Source organism: Curcuma longa, chromosome 21 (genome assembly GCF_044706935.1).
Source record: "Curcuma longa cultivar G26 ecotype Majalengka, Jawa Barat chromosome 21, ITB_CL_G26_1.1, whole genome shotgun sequence".
Classification (NCBI taxonomy): Eukaryota; Viridiplantae; Streptophyta; class Magnoliopsida; order Zingiberales; family Zingiberaceae; genus Curcuma; species Curcuma longa.
Window position 1 is genome coordinate 2,838,881 of NC_133881.1, and position 22,457 is coordinate 2,861,337.

A 22,457-nucleotide genomic window follows, 5' to 3' on the forward strand; every position below is an offset into this window, starting at 1 on the left:
GGTCCTCTTCTTATCTGGTCAGTTAAAACTAACTTAGTTCGATCCATTTAACCTTTTCTATGCTCTCAAACAATTAATGACAAACATAACTAGCGATTATCATTTTCTAATTATCATTTCTTACGTAACTCTAGCTCCAACAGATGGATTAACCAGAGGAGGTAAAGCCAATATGCTACATTATATACAAACTCAAACAGTATGGTTGGCGTCGGTGTCGGTGAGGGCGTTATCGCACGGCGATGTGGACTGGCAGCCACGTTAGCAAGGACGTCTGGCGACGGGCATGGAAAGCTGCTCGCCGTCGTCGTCAGCTGGTCGCGGCGGAGATCCATAGCGGAGCGTCAGCTTGGGCACGACGAGATTAATGAACAAGGGCCGGTCGGTGGGATCAGGAAAGAGTAATTACTCTAGAGTTTAATGAATGAATGAATTATATATAGCTATCGACTGATTCTAACACCGAGTAACAAGAAAGTGCAGTTAAGTTTTGTCGTCCCCGCGGTCAAAGCCCCACCTAATGCTCGGGCATGGCTTCTGCCAGTGCCTGCCAGTCTCAGTGTGACCCAGCGAACATGGCGGAGAGGAAGAAAATGTGCACGCGTGGGGACATGCCGCGCATGGCTGCAGTGGACGATAAAAACGAGCCAGCGGAGCAGAGAAGAGAAGAGGGAAGAAGCAAGCTAAGCGAATCCACGAGCGATGTGACATCTACGGATACGCCTGTCATCGATCGTCAACTCGCATTTATAACTCGTGAAGAAAAAGACGTTGGCACTAATAAAGCTTGCCACTGCTATCTTGTCACCCTCTCCTGCTGCTTTTTCAGGAAGATCATGAGCGTATTTTTCATTTTCTTGCTAAGAGGGGTGTAAAGGTCGGGGCAGTCAGGAGGGCACACCAGACAGACACATGGGAAATTTTTCATAAACAAAGAAAAAGCTTATCTCGTGACTTTTTTTAAAAAAAAAAAAAAACCCTTATCCATTTCCTTTTGCTCTAAAAGAAGCTAAAATATATAAGATCAGAAAAATGACAAAGAAAATCACCTTGAACTTTGTGGTTAAAGTAGAACTACTACTCGAGTTCAAAACTCTAATTATGTTAATTATGCTTCGACTTGTTTTAGGCCAAGCAATCTGCAATCCACAACCCACACACATGGAAATTCAGCAACTCAAAAACATCGATCGGTCCCAATTTATTTATTTATTTATTTTGATCATCTTCTTCCATGAGAATCCGACACCTCGACGCGAGCCTTATCGAAGGCAACCCCACCCCACACGTGCAGCTGTTACCCTGCCAAACAATTGAATGATGGCATGAATGAGCAACGCTAAAGCAGAAGAGGAAGCTTTGTCAGTCATAGATGGTTCCTATAGGAATATCCTATTGCTGTCGATAGATCTGAGTTAAATTTTAATGGAGATGAAAATGCTCCACTAATTGTCTTGATCTCTTACAAATGTATTACTGTTGTTGAGATAGTGGAGACTGTTGTTGCATGAGGATGAAGATGAAGATTTCACTTTTTTACTGCTAACGAAGCCCTGCCAAATGCCAATCCCAGCTCACTGCGTCACCTCTCCTCTTGCTTTGCTGTTGCCATTTTCGACCCTTCCACGTACGGGCATGCAGCTGGCGTACGTCCTACAGTACTCTACTCTGCCTCATCAATGGATTTCCATGAAACATGAATTAATGTGCAATGCAAATGGCTTTTTCGAACAGCAGGAACAGCGGAGAAATTAATTGCACCGGGACTCTTCATCTCCTGCATGCAACAGCCCCCGTCAGGCAGCTCTTCTGCCTTCTCGCTTAGTTGATGCCAAACCTCGTCCTCGCCTCCACATGCAGGCGTCCCCAGTCCGCCTGTCGTTTCCACGTGGAGTGGCACCTCGATGTCTCCCTCCCTCCCGACCCCTGAAGAAGAAAAGAAAAGCAACGCAGCATCTTGCATGCAAAATATTCTGTGCATCAAATGACGCACGTATTCATGCAGTTCCATCAAGACCCATCCATATGCATGATTGACGATCGAGCGAGAATCTTTCGTTTAAAAAACAGACGCCACAAGCTTGAGAGATCGATCGTATCATCGGTGAGGAGACATTGCAGGAAGGCCTTTGCTCAAGCAATTTCAAGGATTCCCGCTGTCGGTCTCCCACGTCCTGCCTCGCGTCGCCATCACACACTCAAGTTTCCATGCAAACAGCTCCTTTTCTTGCATGATTCATCCTTTCCTTCTTCGGTCTTTTCTTGCATGTGTTCATTCTCAGGGTTATCTTTATTCTTTGGTGCCATGAACTTGTGAATTGTGACCGCCCTGCGTACAATGAGAGAGATTTTTGTTACCCTACAAAAGAATTGAAGAGGTGGTTTATGCTTAACTGCATGCTGAAGCTACGCTAAGAAATTAAACTGATGTCCAGTTCTATATGTACAGATCCTCAGAAGTGGAGTTCTTGCCATTTATTTTTGATAGTAACATGTCAGTCATGGTAAGATTATTTTTAACGAGAAGATCATAAAAGAAAAAGACAATCCGAAAATTAATTATTATTATTTTTTACCTTTGTTAGCATCAGTATATATCTGTGATTCATCTTCTCGACTTTATGTAAAAGAACACCACAATCTTCTCTTGAGCATTTGCAGAGAGAGTTTCTTAATTGTCTCCGAGAAAAAGAGAGAGGACGTTAAAGAAAAAAAGTCTGTGCATATATCGAAACCAAAACAGAAGATTATATATAGGATTCGTAAAAGAAAAAAAAACATTTCGGATACATAATTAAAGGATTATTATCATCAAAAGAAGTTGATTTGCACAACAGAAGCATCAGACATCACATTCCTTAGTTGATTCTAGCTTCATAATATAAAAAAAGATGTAAAGTTACAGGAGTCATGAATCGTTTCAAGGGAGAAAAGTTTATCTACAAATATAGATCAAATATATTTTTTATTTATCAGTAAAATGAACGAGAGAATTAAAAAGAGAAGAAAGAAAGAAAGTAAGGCAAAAAATCATGTAAACTGGAGTTGGCTTTAAAGGAAAGGAAACAAAATAAAACAAAAACACTTCTCATATCAACAATATATGAAACCATATCAGCAAAGAAAAACAAAATCAGCAACAACATACTCCTTGAAAGATTCTGTTGCAAGATATACACGAGCTGTGGCTTCAGGAGACCTAAATTCCAGAGCTAAAGTGTACCTACATATATCAAATACTACACCACATCTATAATATAGCTTCCCTCTTCACTCTATATTTAAATGGACTACTCATCTTATGCTGTCAAAGATCTTCACTTTCACTCCAGCAAATTAGCATCATGATACATCTCCGAAGAATGTAGAACTTCGCCCTCTGTTCTTTCACTAACAATCGGCACCGGCAGGTGAAAGTTGGGCACTGCAGCTTCTTCTCCCTCTTTGCCATTGCCATTCTCTTCCCAGTTGTAGTCTTGTACAAGGAAGAAAGACGAGATGGCCGTCAGGGTTAAACAAGCTTCTGGCTGTGGCTTGCACTTGGATATTCGAGATCTCATTCGCAATTGGTTGGCTAGGGTTGAGAGAGCTTTATAGCTAGCAACGGACCCCAATCACTTGGGAGGTAGTAGATGAGATTGGTGGGTCAAACTCAAAGACAGTGATTTATGGGCAGATGAGATCATGATGGTAATTAGATTGCAGCCTCTCCTTAATCTAATTAATAATTAGGCATTAGCAAAATGTTTTGAGGGATGAGTTGAAAGGCACAGATGGGATTCAGAATGGCAATCAAAGAAGTCACTTCTGACTCACTGAAACCAATAAGAAAGCCTGCAATACTGCTACTCCTTTTTTTGATAAAATTTTTAATTCCCACTAAAACTACCTTTTTTGAATATATAGTTGATTAAATAAAATTCATGAATCAAATTACAAATTGATTTCAAACGCTTCTTTTATTTTTATAAAAAATGAAATTTAATTTCATCTCAAATATTTTTTCATGAATTTATTAGTTAATACATTTAATATTTTTAATATCTTATTGATTTTTATATCATCCAAAAGTATATAAATATGGATGAAGTGTTAAGTTTGATGATATATAATTGTAGCAACAAAAAGTTCAATAAAAAAAATTCTATTTGCTTCCTAATCTTCTCTTTTTTTTCTTAAATTTTTTGTTTTCTACTTTTTCTTCCTTCACAAATGAAAGTAGTACGCACTTCACGAGAATTCAAAGAACTCATAGAATCATTTAATTTTCAGATGATGATCTACTTATCAACAAAAAAGGGTTAAAATATTTGTCTGTGATTTTTTTTTTTTTTGCATAATTTTGTGTTGGTCATGAGGATATAGGACAATCCTCCTTTACTGACAATGCTAGTGTTCAAACTCTAGAACAAAATTATTTTGATTGTTCTTCTCTAAAAATAAATATTGACATAACAGTTTGAGTCATTTTCCATAAGAATTCTACAGTTATGTGCGGCTCCTACTTCTTCATGCGATCCTGTGATTTCAGGTGACCAGTTAGCAGATCAGGTTGCTGATGTGCTTGATTATTTTGGAAAATTATTTCTCTTGTACTATATATATGGGTGAAATATCCTTTATATATGTGGATCTATTTTCTTGAACTGTTTTAAATCTTGATTTGCTTTCTCTTTGCAGTTTATACTCTGTCATTTGCATGGGGGTCATTGCAGGAGCACTTACTCCTTTCTTTTTCATAAAAATATTATAAGTTTGATGGGGTGTGGTACAAATGTGTAACAATGCTTTCTGAGTTTTTTTTATAATTCGTTCAGGTTTTTCCAATAACCAACCAGAGTCATCCATGTTTTGCTTTGTATTCCACTCATCAGAGACAAAGATCTTAAGTGTTATTTATGAGGCTCTTCAGGTCGAAAATCCGTGAATAAATTGCTGGAACTTTGAAGATTGAACAGCAAATTGACACACCTGTAGTTGACAAGCTAAGGAAGATTTGTCATTGAAGAAGTTAGGAGAGTACCAATCACAACATGCATCAAGAACTTCAGAAAGAAAAGGTTCTTCATACAGCTACTATGTCGTTAAACATCAATGTATAGTACTTCCCATAACATCTTGATCAATATGTGTACATTTGAATGTGTAATAATTAAATTTTGATTAGTGTTGATATTGTTTGGATGTCGTTAGTAATATTATTTTGATTAGTATTGATATTGATGAAATTATGTTGATATTGATTGTATTGATATTTGGATGTCGTAACCAACTCAACTTTGCCCCCGAGGCATAAGTTGAGTTGGTTACGACGGAACAGAGTTGTTGAAATGGACAATGGTCGAATAATCTTGGCGAAGCCGAGCAATGTCCTTCTCTGTCGTGGCCAACTATAAGTTTCTCGATTTACCTCCTCACAGATGGTTGTGGGATTGACCGTATAGGGCCGCAGGGGTGGTATAGGTTCCACCTTTGCTGAAGTATTGATATTGTAATTAAATATATTTTTTAAAAATATTAAGATATATATGAAAAATCGATAATAAAATTAATCATGGAATTAAAATTCAATAGTTAAATTAGCAACGAAATTTTACTTCCATCTCTAATTTAGTCTTAGAAATTAAATTTCCATCGCTATATTTAATTGTAGGAATTTAATTTCGCTAATTTAGTTGTATTTAATTTCATAACTAAATCGTATCGTTAATTGCATTTAGGTGAGCTAAATATATTTTTCTTGTAGCATAATATAAATGATGGTTGCTTGAAATTTAAATCCAATTTCATTAAATACCCCATGAGTATATATGTTGATAATGCATGCAGATATATTTGCTCTCCTAAAAATGAGAATAATCGATGATGATTTTTGTCTAAGATTTGAGGTGAGGTTGTCTTTAAGGTTGACTAGTCTCCATAGACTGATGAAGAAGGGGTTGTCTAGATTCCCACAAAACTCATCGAGATCTAGAATGGAGGCCAAGGTGAACCTTGGCTCAACCACTCCGATGCTCAAGTTAAGTTCTGGAAGCAGAAAGAGAGGCATAGTAGGGAAATGGAGGAAAGGTTTGCCAAGGGCTTGTGTGTACCTTTGCCCACAAAAATAAGCTTGCTTTTATACATTCCCCTAGGTGAGAGATGGTGCCCACTTGCTCCATGTCCTGACAAATGAGATGTTCTGTACGTGTATAGGGTTATATCATCCCATGTCTACTTGTTAACCCTGTCATTTCACGTTTGTCATGATGGATGTTATGCTCTGTAGGTCCTGCCACCTCATTTAGTTGACTATGTCACCCCATGTCTATCATGAGAGATGTCACATTACCATACTCTGTAGTTAACCATGTTGTCCCGCATTCAGGAGAGTGGGATTTCATCACCTTACTTTTTCCACATTCGGTGATTGAGCTGAAGAGGTTAGTAGAGCTGAGTTGAAGAACTCATATAGGACTAAATTCAAGGACTCAAGTAGGGCTTAATTGAAGGGCTCAGTCAGAACTGAGCTAAAGGGTTGAGTAGGTCGACAGAGCCAAGTAGATCTGAGGAGTTGAGGAGGTCAATCATGCAGAATAGGACTGAAGAGTTGAGGAGGCCGATAGAATCAATTTTTGTTAGGAAGGCTCTTCGTAATATTAATATTAATATTAGTATTACCGTGTAATAGTTATTTGATTGTTATAATTAAGCCGTTGTTATGAATTTTATAATTATTATAATGATAATAAAAATACAGATAATTTCAAATAATAAAATAAATAGAAGTGAGATAGGATGAGATGTTTTTTTTAAAAAAATATTTTTTTAGCATTCAAATAAAAAAAACTTTCTGAACCCAACAATTAGATGAGAGGAACCTCGGGACACCAACCGCTGCTTTACGCCTTTACCCTTCCCATCGTACGTCATCTCTCGCATCATGACCGTCCACGTACTCACGAGTGACGCATCCGACTCGCTTGTCCTTCCATCTTTCGGACCCCAGACCCACAATTCCAATCCGCCTCTTCTCCCCGCCTCGAGTCCGTAACCGAAGGCACGCCTAAACGACGCACTCCAACAACATGGCAGCCTCCTTCCCCGGCTCCTCTCCCTCCCTTTGTTTCGTTTGATTCCGGCGGCTATCGGTCTCCCGTGAGAGCGCATCGCGGTGAGTTTGATTTGCTTCTGTCTCTTGCATGTTTGCGAGCTCAAAATATGTTCTTGGACAGTTTTGCTGCCGATGCATGATGATGCTTCCGCAGTTACACTTTTTTTGACAACATTTCATGCTACTTTTTCTTGTGATTTAGTTTTGATTCCAGTTATCTCTCTCTCTGGTGATTCGATAACTTGCATTTTTCTTGGCAAACTGGGATGAGTACTCTTTTATCATATGTTTTTCCTGAGTCTTGTGAGTTTTTTTGTCATGTGGGTTCTTGAATCTTACCGCCACTTCACAAATTATAATCTTGGTAGTTATAGTTGCAAGTGGATGGTCGATCTTTTTGTATTGTGTCTCGTAGCTCGAGTTATGAACCCTTGACATGAGTAAAGTTATTATTAATAATTGTTGTTTATTTGTTCTAACCTAGGTAAATCATATTGATGTTTCAGTAGCAAAATTGACTGCGGGAGATTTGACGTCTGTACCATGCTGATATCTACTTAAGTCTTGAGTGTAGTAGCTATACACTGCTCATAACTTTGTTCTTCATCTAATTCCAATTTGAAAATTACTCGTACTGGTACTTTGAGTGTGCTAATCAACATTTTTGAAAATTTCGATTCTGATTTGTTTTGAATTAGTACAGCGTACATGCCCATTGAGCATTTTGCTTTGTATTTGTATGACAATTATCCAATCTTGCCGATCCTTTTGAAGTTTGTTTTTGAGTGTTCTACTAAGATAAGTTTAACAAGTCTATTTATACCTGTATTTGCAGTGGATTGTCTTACTTCTTTTTCCTGTATTTCACTGTTCTTAGCATTTCATCACTCACACGTCCTATATCAAAATTCATGGAACTTGTGGAAGTTAACCTTAATGGGCCCATGGAAAGCATAGTGAAATGTTCTTTTGAAGCAGAGTCAAGCATGATAAAGAACAATTTTACTTGTAAACATATTCAAGTAAGTGTCTTTCTGTTCTTGCTACTGATCTCACTTTGGCAATCTTGAATTCAATCTTCAATTCATCTCTAATATTTATCTTTATATTTTGTCAAAGCAAGTATAACTTTCTGTGAGTATTTTTGTTTTGTACATTGGCAGTTTGGCACATTAATATGAATTTGTATGAGTAATAGTATATTGATGAATTACAGTTTATGATTTTTGGCATTAACTACGATTGTTAAATTATTACCAAACAAAGACTATGCTAGTTGTTTCTACCATACTAGATTTTTCCACTGTAAAATTGTCATCACTTATGAAAAATACTAATTGAAGGCATTGTATGGATGTGTTCCAAACAATTATTATTCTCACCTAGAAGTTATTGTTTGTTGTATGTTGTATTTATGATTACATTGACTTAAAAATACTAATTGAAGGCATTGTATGGATGTGTTCCAAACAATTATTATTCTTACCTAGAAGTTATTGTTTGTGTATGTTGTATCGAGAGAACAATCCAAGAGACATGATTACATTGTTACTTATATTGGATCTCCAATTTGTGAAATTTGAATTACACCAATAATCTGTGTTTTTTTTATGTTCCCTCTCAAATCTACCTCAGGTTCATGTTAATAGCCACTTTGACCCTGCCTCTGAAAACAATGAAATGAAGGCCGAGCATTTATTTTTGGATCCACAAACTGAAATAGATTTGAGTGAGGATATCATGCTTAGGGACTCTGTGAATGACGAAGATCGCTTAGCTATTGAAGATTTTAAACTTGCTGCTGATTACATGGATCAGAGAATACATTTTGGTATACATTTCTTTCTTGTCTTAAATGCATATTCTTTTTGTGTTCATTCGAATTTCTTAAGAATGTTGTGGAACTTGAAACACCTGATAAGATACACTATGACTTAAAAAGTGACACAATACACATCATGACGTTTTTAAAACAAAAAATCAAATTGCTAACTTTTTTATTAAATGCCACTAAGCTAGTCAATTTTAAGTTGTTTCGTGCATCTCAAATTTTACAGTTATTTCTGAGGAGTTTGACATAATGAAGCTTGTTATTTTTCATTCTTTATTGTTTCAGCTTGAAGGAGCTGCATGGATAAAAGTAACTTAAATTTTCCTTTTACATTGTCTCAGTTTTTATGTCAGTACTCTTCACATGAATGTATACAATTCGTCAACCCCAAGTGTTCCTTCTGCACTTGTTAGTTGTTAGTGACAAGACACAAATTAATTCCTTTCTGTTTATTTTATTCGTTTATCTTTGTTCCATAGATTTTGATGCATTTGTATTTGTGATTCTTCTACAGGCAATTCTAATCCTGATGCTTTGTTGCTGCAGAAGTATCAGGTTTGTTGTCTCAAATAAAGATGTTGGCAAATTACTTGCCTTTTTTATTGACTGAAGTAACAAAAGTTTAAGATGTTGAAATTAAACTTCCTTTTATTTACATTTAGTCATAAATTTGGGAAGGTTCTGTTGTAACAATGCCATGTTAATTTTTCATAATATGGTGATACTTCTATTTAACTGCCTTTTTAGAAGAACTATGATTGTGATTCTATGACTTCAAGATTTCTTGCTATGTCACCCTGTAACATAAACCATGTGTTTTGGTATTTGCTTCTTTCAGGTTGTCAAATTCAGCATTATTTTTTTTTTGGTGTGTGTGTAAATTCTAGGTCCTATATTTTTTATGATGCCATCAAAATTCTTTTTTTTTTTTTCAATTCCTAGAATGTTTTAATTTTTCTGCTTTGTCTCATCAAGGCATTTTCCAATTGGCTTCATTTTCTCACATTTGAGAATTGAAAGATACTAAAACAGACTGTTTTTTTTTTATCTGTTTGCCCTAGTAATCTTTGTAATAGTCATTAGTATCTTTGTCTTTACCAGTAATTTATTTATATAGTTTGACAATACCTTAATACTTAGAATATAGACTTCGTATGCCATGGTGGTTCTTTTGCTAGTAACTGTTGGAGATTGATGCATAATTCACTACTTCAATATTTAAGTTTATTTGTTTCAATTATTGATGTTCCTCTAGGTTTTCTTTTTTTAACCTTTTATTTAATCTGTTATTTCGGTGAGAAGCTTATTCCCATTTTTCTTGGTTTATCATATTTTGGCAGTTCGCTGATAGGTTGTTCGAAGGAGTGACTGATGAATCCTTTGGCTTCCTAAACAATTTCTGCAGAAGCACCACCCCTGATTTTCTTTCGGGTACCTTTCTTTCAGTATAGTGATGTCCAAATGATTCTTGCTTCAACTGATGCCTGCAACCTTTCCCTAGTTATCTCTGTTTATTAATATTATGGCTGTGTAGAATGTTTTCAGATGAATTCTGCCTCTCCGAGTACATCATGTATTAGAAGCGTCAGATATGAGTTGCAAGCTAGAAGCAGTGAGAAATTTACTGATCTTAATGAGATTTCTGACTTGCCCAATGCTCTTGATTCTATTGCTGAAACTACACCTGACAGAGACACAATTTTCATTAACAATGCAACCACCAAACAATTTCCAGATGACTTCAGTAGCAATTTTGGGCAGGACATAGAAATGTATTATGAGCAGGTTCTCGGGCATCATCCATATTGTGGATCTGGCAACCTTACTGAAATTGATAAATTTTCCAGTCCCTTCAAATTTTTCTCTACTCCAAACAATTATATTGATGAAATGGTTTGGATTCCAGAAAATCATTTTGGAGTGTCTAGTCAGTGCAGAAGTATGTCTAACGGTATCCAGGTTGCTAAACAGATCAAACATTCTCTTGGGAATGGTGTGGAAAGTCTTTCTGAAGCACAGAATCACGATGTTGAGCTTTTGATTTGGGAAAATAAAGAAAATGCAGGTATATCAAACAAGAAATTGCGCAAGACTACAAGATATACTGAACAAGCTTCAAACTTTAAATCCAGATGCTACGGAGAAACCAGAGGTAATCTTATTCATGGTATGATGGCTAGGTTGTTCAGTACATAAGAGAAGCCCATCTATACTGAAATTGTTTCTTTTCTTGTTCTTCAACTTGCGTACCACAGGTGCAATTCCAAAGAAACCGAGAAGTCTACGTACTCCTAGAATTCGTCCAAAACTTGATGAGGTAAAACCACTGAGATGTGCAAATTTCTTTGCTTAGTTTTCTTCTGTTAAATTTTTAGTTGATTTTAAGAAAAAGAAAAAATGTTATAGGAAAAGAACATTTACTTTTATATTTTGGTTGCAATTGAAGTTCTTGAAAACAAAGTTCCATTCAGGTAAAAGAGACCATGATAAACGAGGACAAATTCTCAACTTCTGCAGCTGAATCTAAAGCCACATATGAGTCTGAATCGCGAGATGATGCATCAGAAAACTGGAACATGAAAATTAGAAATTTAAAATGCGGGTTTAGAAGGAAGAGGCACAATAAGGTTTGGACACTCGCAGAGGTGATGAAGCTTATTGAAGGTGTTTCTCATTGTGGAGTTGGCAGATGGATCGAAATCAAGAAGCATTCATTTCCAGCATTTGCTTTCCGCAATTCTATTGATCTCAAGGTCTTTGATGCTTCTCATTTCAGCATTCTTAGTCAAATTCGACTCCTAAATTTATGTTGGTTTGCGTATCTTTACAGGATAAATGGAGAAATCTGGTGAAAGCCAGCAATGCTGGGCTACATAACAGGAAGCAGGTTAGAGTTATGGATTGCGCATGGACTTTGTGTCAACCATGCTTACTAGTGCTTTGAGACTATGTATTGGTTTCATGATGTATACTTGTAGAACATGATGCATCACTTTCTGATGTATTTTTGTTGAAGCAAAATCGGTTTCGGTGCCTAATTGTAGGTTGGGGGATGCAAGAAACAAGTGTCACTGACGGTGCCGGAGTGCCTCTTGCAACGCGTAAGGGAATTATCAGTGATTCCGGCCAAGTCCAGGATCTCTGAGTCTCGTTCTGCTGCCAAACTCAGGAGCTCTAGATGATGGTACTTTTCTTGTGGGATTTGAAACTAATACTGTTTCTGGCTAAGGCGAAAAATGCATTATTTTCTTTTATGACTTGAAAGATTGCATTTACTCTGCACGGAGTACGTTTACCAACTTGTACAGACGCTGCTGCAGGTGTAGATACAAGAGGTAAAACAGCAAAACTACACTTAGTGTTGTTGTTCATCAGTAGTTAATGAAAAGCATTTGAAAAGATGAAAAATTCGAGTTTGCTGCATTGGTTCCCTAATCATGTAATAAAAATACTTAGTGGTTGTCCCTTTCCCTATCCCGATCACGTCTTCTATTGAATAGGTAAAACAACAAATTATTATTTTAGTCGATCAATAAATGTTTAAGATATTTAATATTTATTATTAATAATTTATCTTACAGATGTCCGAACTGGCAGGCTCGCCCTGCGACAACCGTGCTGCCTCTGCCTTCCTTTGTTTAATATATCTCTGAGGAACAGGGACCTACTTGAGGAATTGTTTGTGGACTTTGTTTTTCTTTTAATGTATATGTTTGGGTTTAGCCTAATTAATTTTCAAATTTGATGATTTTTTTTTAAAAATTTATTTATCGGATAAATTTGAAATATAATCAAGATTTCAATTGACATTTGAATTTGAATTTTTTTATTTATTTCTTTAAATGTTTTACCATTGTATATCTTCTTACCTTTTTTCGGATCGATATGTCACTTTTTAGAAAGATGACAGATTCCATCGAATTTATTTATTTGAGACAATCTTTTACGAGTAATGCAGGAGACGTAGTGGACTCTTAAACCCTCTGATTTGGAGTTGGAGTCTGGCCGAATGCTACTTATTTTTAAAATAAATTTTAGTGTTTGGAGTTTTCTTAGAAATGTTATGTAATATACTGTAAAATACATTGTGCTAAATTAATATGGAGAGTGATTTGGTAAAAATCTGAAAGATGCTGATGGCCAGATGTTCTTTTTGTTTGCCGTATCATAATAAAATGATTTCCCTGCCTTTGACAAGAAGTGAGAGTATGCCGGTTTAATTTCGTCATGAGGACCCTTTGATTAAGTTTGAGAGTGTGAGTTTAACAGACGAGGACAAAGAATAACAGAATGGTAGTAGAAATGAAAAAGATGTATACAAATGAGAATGATCATAATATACTCTGTCTTTAGATTATTATTCTTCTTTTATAAAAATTGATGATAACGGCCTTTTATATCATGATTAAATTCTACACAAACATTAAGCTCATGGTGGGATCGATCACCATCACTATTACGCCAGTAATATTATGCGTCCGTATGCTAACAAGAAGCTATTAGTTCTTCTTTTGTAACTCTCACTATTTGATGATAACTTTCATGTCATCTAAAATGATCATTATCAATAGCTTTTAGTGCCTCTAATCAAACTACACCTATACTTTTCTTTTCATAGTACTATCCTGATATTGTGCTATTTTTCAAACACTTTTTGGATCTAGACATGCTTCTTAAGCATCTCATGGGTTTGAACATGTTTTCTGAACACCTCATAGTCCTGTCTATCTCTGACTTTCGATCACTTTCAAATTTTGAATTCAATTCTAGAGCGCCTTCTACTCCAACTTCACTTCTGAATGTCTTATAATTCGGAACTCTAATTTTCAAAATATTATAAAACTCTGACTCCGCTTCTTAGTCCTACCTTACAAACTCCAATACCAAATTCAATCTTCTTCCTCAAGAGCTTAACATAATCAGTCCATCTCTGACATCACGTATTATTACAGAGTATAAGTTGGAATTAAAGCAAGTGACTATATTTGTTGAATTTATAAATTCATGCTACATTATATTTACTTTTATGCATTGCACTGAAAATTATGATTCCCGGCTGTCAAATCAAATATCCATTTTGTCAATGTAATAAATCCATGTCAATCAATTTTTTTTTTAAAATTTGTGATCGTTTTTTCCCTGTAAATGGAGTGGTCCATGTGCGACCGCACCACCGACAAACAGACAAGTTTATTAATTGATTTATTCAATTATTTAAGAAGTCGAATGCTTTTTTTAAAAAAAAATTCTTTGGTGGAGGTCCCAACTAATTTAAAAAAGAAAATAATTTTTGTAAAAATCAAAAAGGATATCCTTTACTTCACCATTATAATATTTTACAGATGAATCTTCTTTTGATATATTTTTTTCTCAATATATGAATTTTTTTTTTTAACATTTTTGCCAAAAAAACAAAAAATGGTCTCTAAACTTTCAAGTTAGAGGGAGCAATATGAGAATAGCTGAAAGTTAGGTGCGCGCTGGAAAATTTTGCCAAGGTTTGGTGGCTGTGTTTCTTTCAGTAGAGTGCCACTTAGTACATGGCATATTTATTAAGGCACTAGAACAAGTAGAAAAATAGCGTAAGATGTAAGACCTTAGAAGTAAGTATAACTGAGTTGATTATGATGAAGAAACCAAAAGAGATAAAAGTTTAAATCTTGATAAAGTCGAGCACAAACAATATCCTTTTCTATCGTGACTAATTGTAGTTTCTCGATTTACCGTCGAACAAATGACCGACTGACAGATCGGAGAGAATATATGATCGTTGGATTGACTGTGCTGAGGAAGCTTATCGGCCTAAGGAAGCCTAATTCGGCTAGAGGGACTGTTGGAATGACAGATTTCATAGAAGAAAAAAATAACAAATTTATTATGGCACAGAGAACAAGTGAAGAGAAGAATAGCATCAGAATTGATGATGTGGTACCTTTCAGACTCATCGAATCTAATTATTACACTTAGTACATGGCATATTTATTAAGGCACTAGAGAACAAGTTGAAGAATAGCATAACAATCGATGATGTGGTACCTTTCAGACTCATCGAGTCTAATTATTATGCTATATATTTCGATTAAAACAGTAAAGAAAGATGAACAAGTTCATACCGCAGTTTTTTTTTTTTTTTGATCTGCAGATTAAACTATATCGCTGTTTGGAATCTTAGAATTCAAGCTGTTGAGGCCGCTGTTGAATTGCGCCTCAAACTGCTCCATCTCAGGCTTCAGCAGTACGACCCCGATCTCCACTCCGCCTTCCTCCTCCCTGCTCTCCGCCACCGATACGGCTCCCGTCCTCGCGATCGAAGTTATCTCCACCTTCTCTGGCCGCCCCCACCCGAAGTCCACGCCGTAGACAGGAAACTTGGGCGACCCAGCGACGGTGAGGGGTTGCTTGTTTGCTATAGAACCGACCCTCGCCAGCCATGTCTCTGCTTCTCGCAGAGGATCTTCCACGAATACTTTTATGGCCTCGGCGATTGCTCTCGCCGCCACCAGCATCCCTTCTTCTCCGACGAGCTCGCTGGCCTTCAGGTCCACGAAACAGGGGGCGAGGCAGTTCCCGAAGTACGTCTCCGGCAGCGGCGGACGCAGCCTCGCCTTGCAGTCGGCGGCGAACAGTAAGTGGGCCACTCTGTCGCCATCGCCGAAGCCGCCTTTGTGGATTTCTAGTGATTTGGTGAGGCAGGACCAAATATAAGCGTAGGTCACCACGATCGTGGAGCAACGCGAGATGGAAACTAATTCCTTCAGGCGTTGGATTTGATCCTTTTTTAGCGTGAAGGTGGCGAGGACGGTGTCCGATTGAACAGGGTAATCCATCCACTTGTCGCTCTCGTCGTAATTCCCGTAGAAAATTGAGTACAGGCCCCGGGGATCGGAGACCAAGCTCCGGTCAATGACCGGAGGCCCTCCGACCACCACGTCCTCCGACAGAGAATACGTGGAAGCCCACGACAACATGAATTGGGTGGAGCTGGAGCCGCCGCAGGCGGCGTGGTGAATCGAGACGCCGATGGCCACGCCTCTGCCGGGGAAGATGGTCACCTGTAGGGCCATAGCGGTGAATCCTTCGCCGGCGCCTCTGTGACGGAGCTGCGGAAGCAAAGGAAGGATCCTGTTGAGATCGCGTGCATGGCTGCCGGAGAGTTGGTCAAAGTCGTCGTCGGACTCCGCGACGGTGAGAACGACACCGTCTCCCTCGGCGTAGTGGATCTCGTATTGGTTGCCGTCGGGTTCTCTAGGGGACCGGCGGATATTTCCGGCGAGGGGGTAGAAGTGGCGGAGAACGAGGGAGAGGGAGGACTTGAGGTCGGGGAGGATGGAGGTGACGAAGTGGGAGGTGGAGTGGGGGAGGCGGTAGAAGAAGACTCGTTCCACGGATCCTCCGCGCAACCACATGGCATCGAAGAACGTGAGGGGGAGAGTGGTTTCGCCGACCGATCCCGGCGGCGGAGCGACGCCGGATTGCTCGAGAACTCGGAGCTGTGGTTTGGCCATGGGTAGCGTCGCCTTGGGGTTGGACGTGGGCGTGTGCGGACGGTATGGTCTGGTTATCTATCATTTACGGCGATTTAACATAAGGCCCATGTAGATTTGAAAAAAAAATTTAGCCCTCCGAAATATAACTGAGTTGGTTATGTAGTAGAGTTACAGAAGAGGATAAGGATTCGAATCTTGATGAAGCTAGACAATAGTCGTGACCAACTGTAATTTTCCGATTTTCCTCACAAATAATCGTGATCGATCGGTAATACCCTTCTACGTGACCAATTTATTTATTATTTTTTTAGAAAAAAAATCTCAAACACTGTATTTTAAAAGTGATGACTCGTTGATTACGATGATCGTGCTTTTCTTATCCCTCCTTTCAATATTAATTTTTCATGCATCAATTTCCAAAATAAATCACGTTCAAAATATTAAATTTAAAAATATTTATGTCGTTTGAATATAAAAATTAATTAAATATAAAAATTATTTTTATAATTTAAATATACACTTTCAACAACTATCTCTCTATCCGTGAAAAATAAATCTCTCTATCGTTCCCTCGCTCTCACTTATTGATTTATAAGACTCAAATTTATTTATTTTTAATTTAACTATTAAAATTGAAATCAATATTTGATATCAAATCTATGTTCTCCAAATTCTATTCTTTCATATGATTGCAAATTTATTTTAAATATAAAAATTATTTTTATGATTTAGATATATACACTCTCAACATCTCTCGCTTCATCTCTCTCCATTCGTGAAAATAAATCTCTCTGTCCTTTCCACACTCGTCTCACTTATTGATTTATAAGACTCGAATTTATTTATTTTTAATTTAACTATTAAAATTGGAATCAATATTTGACATCAAATCTATTTTCTCCAAATTTTACTATTTTGTATGATTGTAAATTCATAGAAATCCTAATAGTTTAAATCCATCGATAAATTTCAATCAAAATCCATGATCAATATAGAGAGCTTCAATTGCCCCCATGCCAACTCACGTATGTTTCTAAAGTGTAAAGAGTCCAAAGGTACTCTCTTTTACTGTTTTTGAATTTCTCTAATAGTGTAAGGAGAAAAAAAATCTTCAACTAGAATACTTGAACTGAAAGTTAACATAATACTAGAGCACATCTGGAAAGTCTAAAATAAGCAATAGAGGATGCATTTGGACTCCTTATGATTTCAAAAACTAGAGTCGTCAAGTTGGTTTAGGCTCATTGGATTAGCCCACTCTGCCAAACAATTTAAGTGGATCGATTTGGTATTTTATCAATCGATTTTAAAGTAGGTCCAGATGGGTTGTCCCGCTTGGGCTCGCGACTCGTGTGGGTCGACCTACGATTAGCTTGGGTTGATTCGTGAGTTGAGAAATTTATTTTTTTCTTCTAAAATTTAAAATAAAAGTGAAAATTTTAATATGCTCTTGGGTTTAACCTAATCTGTAACCAAACTTAAAATTTTTAACATTATATATATTTTTTTATTTTTTTGATAGATTCATGGACTTAATCACCTAATCCATTTGATCCAAATTTAAAATTTTCAATCTTATATATATTATTTATTTTTTGTAGGCCTGTGGATTGGTCCGCCTAACCTGCAACTTGTCTTGAGTTAGATTGGGTTGAAGATTTTATAACCCGCTGAAATGACGAGTCCGCCCGCCCCGCCTCGCCCCATACCACTCCTCTAGATGATATATTTTTAATGGGTTAACCCATTTGATGACACTATCAAAAACTCATACGACCTGAAATGAGTACAATCTGAGCTCTCTAAGTTGATAAGTGAATTTTTTATCAAAATTTACTGATGGAATTATGCTATCTAGATTTGTACAAGCTTGCACTCATCTAGTAGAATTAAGTGAGAGAAAAATGAATATGATGTCAAACCTTAATTCTTAACTTGGATTTGGTGTGGGAAGACCAAGACCAACTTAGGCTTGATATGAGCATAGTAGGCCCAAGTTGGACATGATCTCCCAACATCATGCCCTTGATCACTCATGTTAGGCTCAAGTTGGTCTTGGTTTTTCCACACTAGGTCCTTGATCAAAACGATGGTTTGACACCATATTATTTTCCTCTCAATTAATCCTACTAGATGAGTGCAAGTTTGTAGAAATTTAAATAGTTTAGATTTATCAGTGAGTTTCGATTAAACTCATTGATCAACCTAGAGAACTCAGATTACACTCATTTAAGGTCTCATAGATTTTTGAGGTTGCAAGGAGTCTAAAGGTGTCATCCGTCATTTATTTCGGACTCGCCAGATCTGCTCCAGTATTATGTTAAATTTTAGTTCAAGCATTCTAGTGAAAGACTTTTTTCTCCTTCGCATTACTAGAGAAGCCCAAAAATAATAAATGAGGGCATATTTGGACTCCTTGGCACTTCAAAAATTCACAAGACTTAAAATGGATGCAATCGAAGCTTTCTAAATCGATCAATGGGTTTTGATTATAATCCACTGATGGACCTAGACTATTTGAATTTTTGAGAATTTGTAACCACATTAAATAGTAGAGTTTGAAGAAGATAGATTTGATGTCAAATCTTAGTTCTGATTTTAGTAGTTGAATTTAAAAAAATAAATTTGAGTTGTATAAATCGACAAGTGAGATAGGAAGGGAGAGAGTTTTACTTTCCACGAGTGGAGAGAGAGGAGAAGAGAGATGTTGAGATTGTATGTATCCAAATAATAAAAATAATTTTTATATTTAATGGAGAGAGATTTGATTTTCACGAGTGGAGAAAGATAGATGTTGAAGTTGCGTGCATCTAAATTATAAAAATTATTTTTATATTTAATTTTTTAAATATGACATACTTTGAAAATCGACGTGTGAAAAGTTTATATTGACAGAAGAGGTAGAACGTGAATGTCATAATAAATCAATGCATTCTTTCATCATTTTAAAAGTATGATGCGTAATTTGAGAATTTTTAAAATTTATGTGCACCCTTTGGTAAATTATTGTATCATTTATAAAAAAAAAGAGCATGAAAAAACACATGAGTCTTTTAAAAACTCTCAAAATTAATGTCTTTTTCTTTTCGATGGATATCTAAAACCTTACATTTAACTTTCATATATATTACTCAAAATCTACATTATAATTTTGTATTTATGAGCACTATGCCTTAAGGTTAAAACAGTTTGGGCTGGTTGGAACATGCCTACTGATTTAAGTGGATTGAATTAAAATTTTATCAACTCATTTAAAAATGGGTCTATGCAAACCGATCCACATAGGTTACGGGTTCGGGTTGATCCGTGGGTTGAGAATTTTTTTCTCTAAAATTTAAAATAAAAGTGAAAAAATCAATGGGTTTATGGATTTGACCTATCTAATTCACAACTCAAATTTAAAAATTTTAATTTTTTAATTTTTTGACGGGCTCATGGACTAACCTACCTAACCCACAGCCTATCTTGGATTAGGTTGGATTGAAGATTTCCTAACCTACGTCACCCTGAGTTTTAGTCAAATCAATCCGCCCCACTATGAATTTGATATGTTTGACAGTACTACTAAGATCACTCTTTCAAGTTTCAACCCTCAATTGTTTAACTATGTACGTTATAGTAATGCATTTTTTTTTTGATAATTTTGATGTTCAAGTTTTGTCTATTAATCCAATCCTGAATATAGACATCTTTCTCTCTTGATTTATCTAATAAATAAATCTAAAATACAACTTATGCATATTTAAAAATCTAGAATATTTATCCTATTGGGATTCGAACTACCTGCTTATTTATTTCTCTAAATATTTTACATTTGTATGAGCAACACAACTTTTTTTTGAGCCACTAGTGGTCCACTAATAACTTATAAATTTTAAATGGAAAAAACCTCCAAAGTTTTTTCTTATAATAATAGTTTGGTTAAAATATCTTAATTGGCTATTTTTTTACGACATAAAGGTATCTAATTTTTCAAACCGACTAAATCATGAGATGATCAATCCAATTCCACATAAAGCCATCAGGGTAAATTGATTGGGAACTAATGCAATTATCCTACCAAGAGCGGCTCTAACATCTTATGTTTGTCGTCTCATTGGAAAAAAAGATTTTAAACTTTGTAGATTGATCGTATGAGGTGACTTATGAATCTAGAATACTTCAATCAATCTATTCATACTCACAAACTAGCTAATTTGGAGGGTTTTAAGTCATCAGTGTATTGTTGTCCAAGATACTTTAATGAGCTTAAATTGTCCACGATGTTAATCAAACCCACAAATGAGTTAAAATACTGCAAGCAATGCCTCCATAGTCTTAGACGATGATGACCAATTTAGAATCTTTTTAGAGCATTTTTAGGTGTTTTGCCATCTTGATAGGCTGAAACTATCCAAAATGATTATGTCAGACCACTATTAAATTTAAAATACTTTGACAATTCATTCGTGAACTTAAATTATCAATTTGGTTGTAAATTAAACGATCAATTTGTAAAGGTTTTGTTCATTAAGATGTTTTTGACCAAAATACTTTAATTGACTGAAACTATTCAAATTGTCCACGTGAGGTCTTCTCGAAGAATCCTAAATTAATTTAATGGGGTGGTTCTCATATATCAATCTAATTAATGTATTTTGAACAAACTAATCTACACATGGTTAACCTTGATATACTTATTTATTATAGGAGAGAGAACAAACTCTATGGTTAATGACTGCCATTGAATGCTCTATGTCTTATCATGACAAGAATAGTACAGTGATAATATATTTAAAAAAATACATAAGAGGTAAAACTGAATTTTATTTGCTTTGACGTGATAAAAATAGAATATAATTCCAGCCACATAAGATTAGACAATCACGATATATTATCGGAAAATATTAGAATTGCCTAAAATTCATACGATTTTCTGAATATCGTGAATTGATTCCATTTCCACGATAGAGGAATTCTCTTAGCACGAATACATGCGTTGTCTTATGTTTGGATTTGAGTTCTCTTAACAAAAAAAAAAAATTGATAATCCCAGTTAGTCGCATTGACTCAATCCCTGAAGTGACCGATCCGGTCCTATGGAAGTTTCCCACCGACCATCCGGGTAAATCGAGAAGCGCACGCAGCGGTCAACACAGATGTCCAGCATCCTTTGATTGCAATCCCCATTTGGAAGAAAATTCCTACAAATACGCCGTAGTTGGGGATCGAACCGCAGGATACCTGGGTGACCACCTGGATGTCCTACCGCGACACCATGGCCCCAGGGACAGATTTGAGTTCTCTTAGCAACATGTACGTGTTGACTGAGCTGTTATTTTGATAGAAAATTTTTATCAATATAGTAGTACCGTATTTCTAAAAATTTCTTTAAGAAATTTTCTGATATAGGACCGTTTCAATGGTGAAGCCGATCACTATAAAAAATGTATCCAATATAATTTTTTATCAAAAATGACTTATCCCAAGTGGTAAGCATGAAAACATGTGTTGTCTGAGATTTCTTAATAATATGTACTTGTTAACTGAGGTGATGTTTCGGCAGTAGACTATTATCAATATAGTGATACCGTGCCTCTAAACAATTCCTTGGGGGTTTTTTGATATGAGACTTTTTCAGCGGTGGGATTGATCACTATAAAAAATTTATTCAATACAATTTTTGCCCCTGGGACATAGTTGAGTTAGTTACGACGGAACAGATTTATAGAAAAGGACAATGATTCGAATCTCAGAGTCGTCTTCTTCATCGTGATCAACTGAAACTTCTCTATTTATCTCTTTACAGATAATAGTCTCTTCATAGATGATAAGCCATCGTATGAGACCACTTAGATAGCAGATTCTACAAATGACTCCTCTTTATAGATGATGAGCTACCGTGTGAGACCACTTAGATAGCAGATTCTGGTCCCCGGGGCAATGGTGCAACGGTAGGACATCCGGGTTGTAACTCAGGGACCCGCGGTTTGATCCCCAGCTACGGCGTATTTATAAGAATTTTCCTCCAAATGGGGAACGCAATCAAAGGATGCTGGCCATCTGG

The 22,457-nt window shown here is 36.4% G+C and overlaps 2 protein-coding genes across 2 annotated transcripts; one reads left to right on the top strand and one right to left on the bottom strand.

Annotated features, from left to right (window-relative positions):
• Positions 1–7,125: 7,125 nt before the first annotated feature.
• On the top strand, positions 7,126–12,263 carry LOC141815549 (uncharacterized). Its single transcript, XM_074703497.1, has 10 exons — positions 7,126–7,153; positions 7,971–8,115; positions 8,729–8,924; positions 9,439–9,479; positions 10,265–10,355; positions 10,459–11,076; positions 11,180–11,241; positions 11,396–11,677; positions 11,755–11,811; positions 11,969–12,263. The coding sequence occupies exons 2-10, from the start codon at positions 8,005–8,007 to the stop codon at positions 12,104–12,106; spliced, it is 1,596 nt and encodes a 531-aa protein (XP_074559598.1). The 5' UTR covers positions 7,126–7,153; positions 7,971–8,004; the 3' UTR covers positions 12,107–12,263.
• A 2,571-nt stretch (positions 12,264–14,834) lies between these two features.
• On the bottom strand, positions 14,835–16,482 carry LOC141814143 (anthocyanin 5-aromatic acyltransferase-like). Its single transcript, XM_074702103.1, is given in 2 exon segments — positions 14,835–15,115; positions 15,118–16,482. Coding segments are annotated over 2 exon segments (1,335 nt in total). The 5' UTR covers positions 16,430–16,482; the 3' UTR covers positions 14,835–15,092.
• Positions 16,483–22,457: the final 5,975 nt, after the last annotated feature.

What these genes read in the sequence shown, in the direction of transcription:
- LOC141815549 (XM_074703497.1), top strand. Translation starts at nt 8,005, where the DNA reads ATGGAACTTGTGGAAGTTAACCTTAATGGGCCCATGGAAAGCATAGTG. An exon ending in GGATCAGAGAATACATTTTG is followed by an intron (nt 8,925 to 9,438) that starts GTATACATTTCT and finishes ATTCTTCTACAG; the next exon opens with GCAATTCTAATCCTGATGCT. An exon ending in GGCTACATAACAGGAAGCAG is followed by an intron (nt 11,812 to 11,968) that starts GTTAGAGTTATG and finishes GCCTAATTGTAG; the next exon opens with GTTGGGGGATGCAAGAAACA.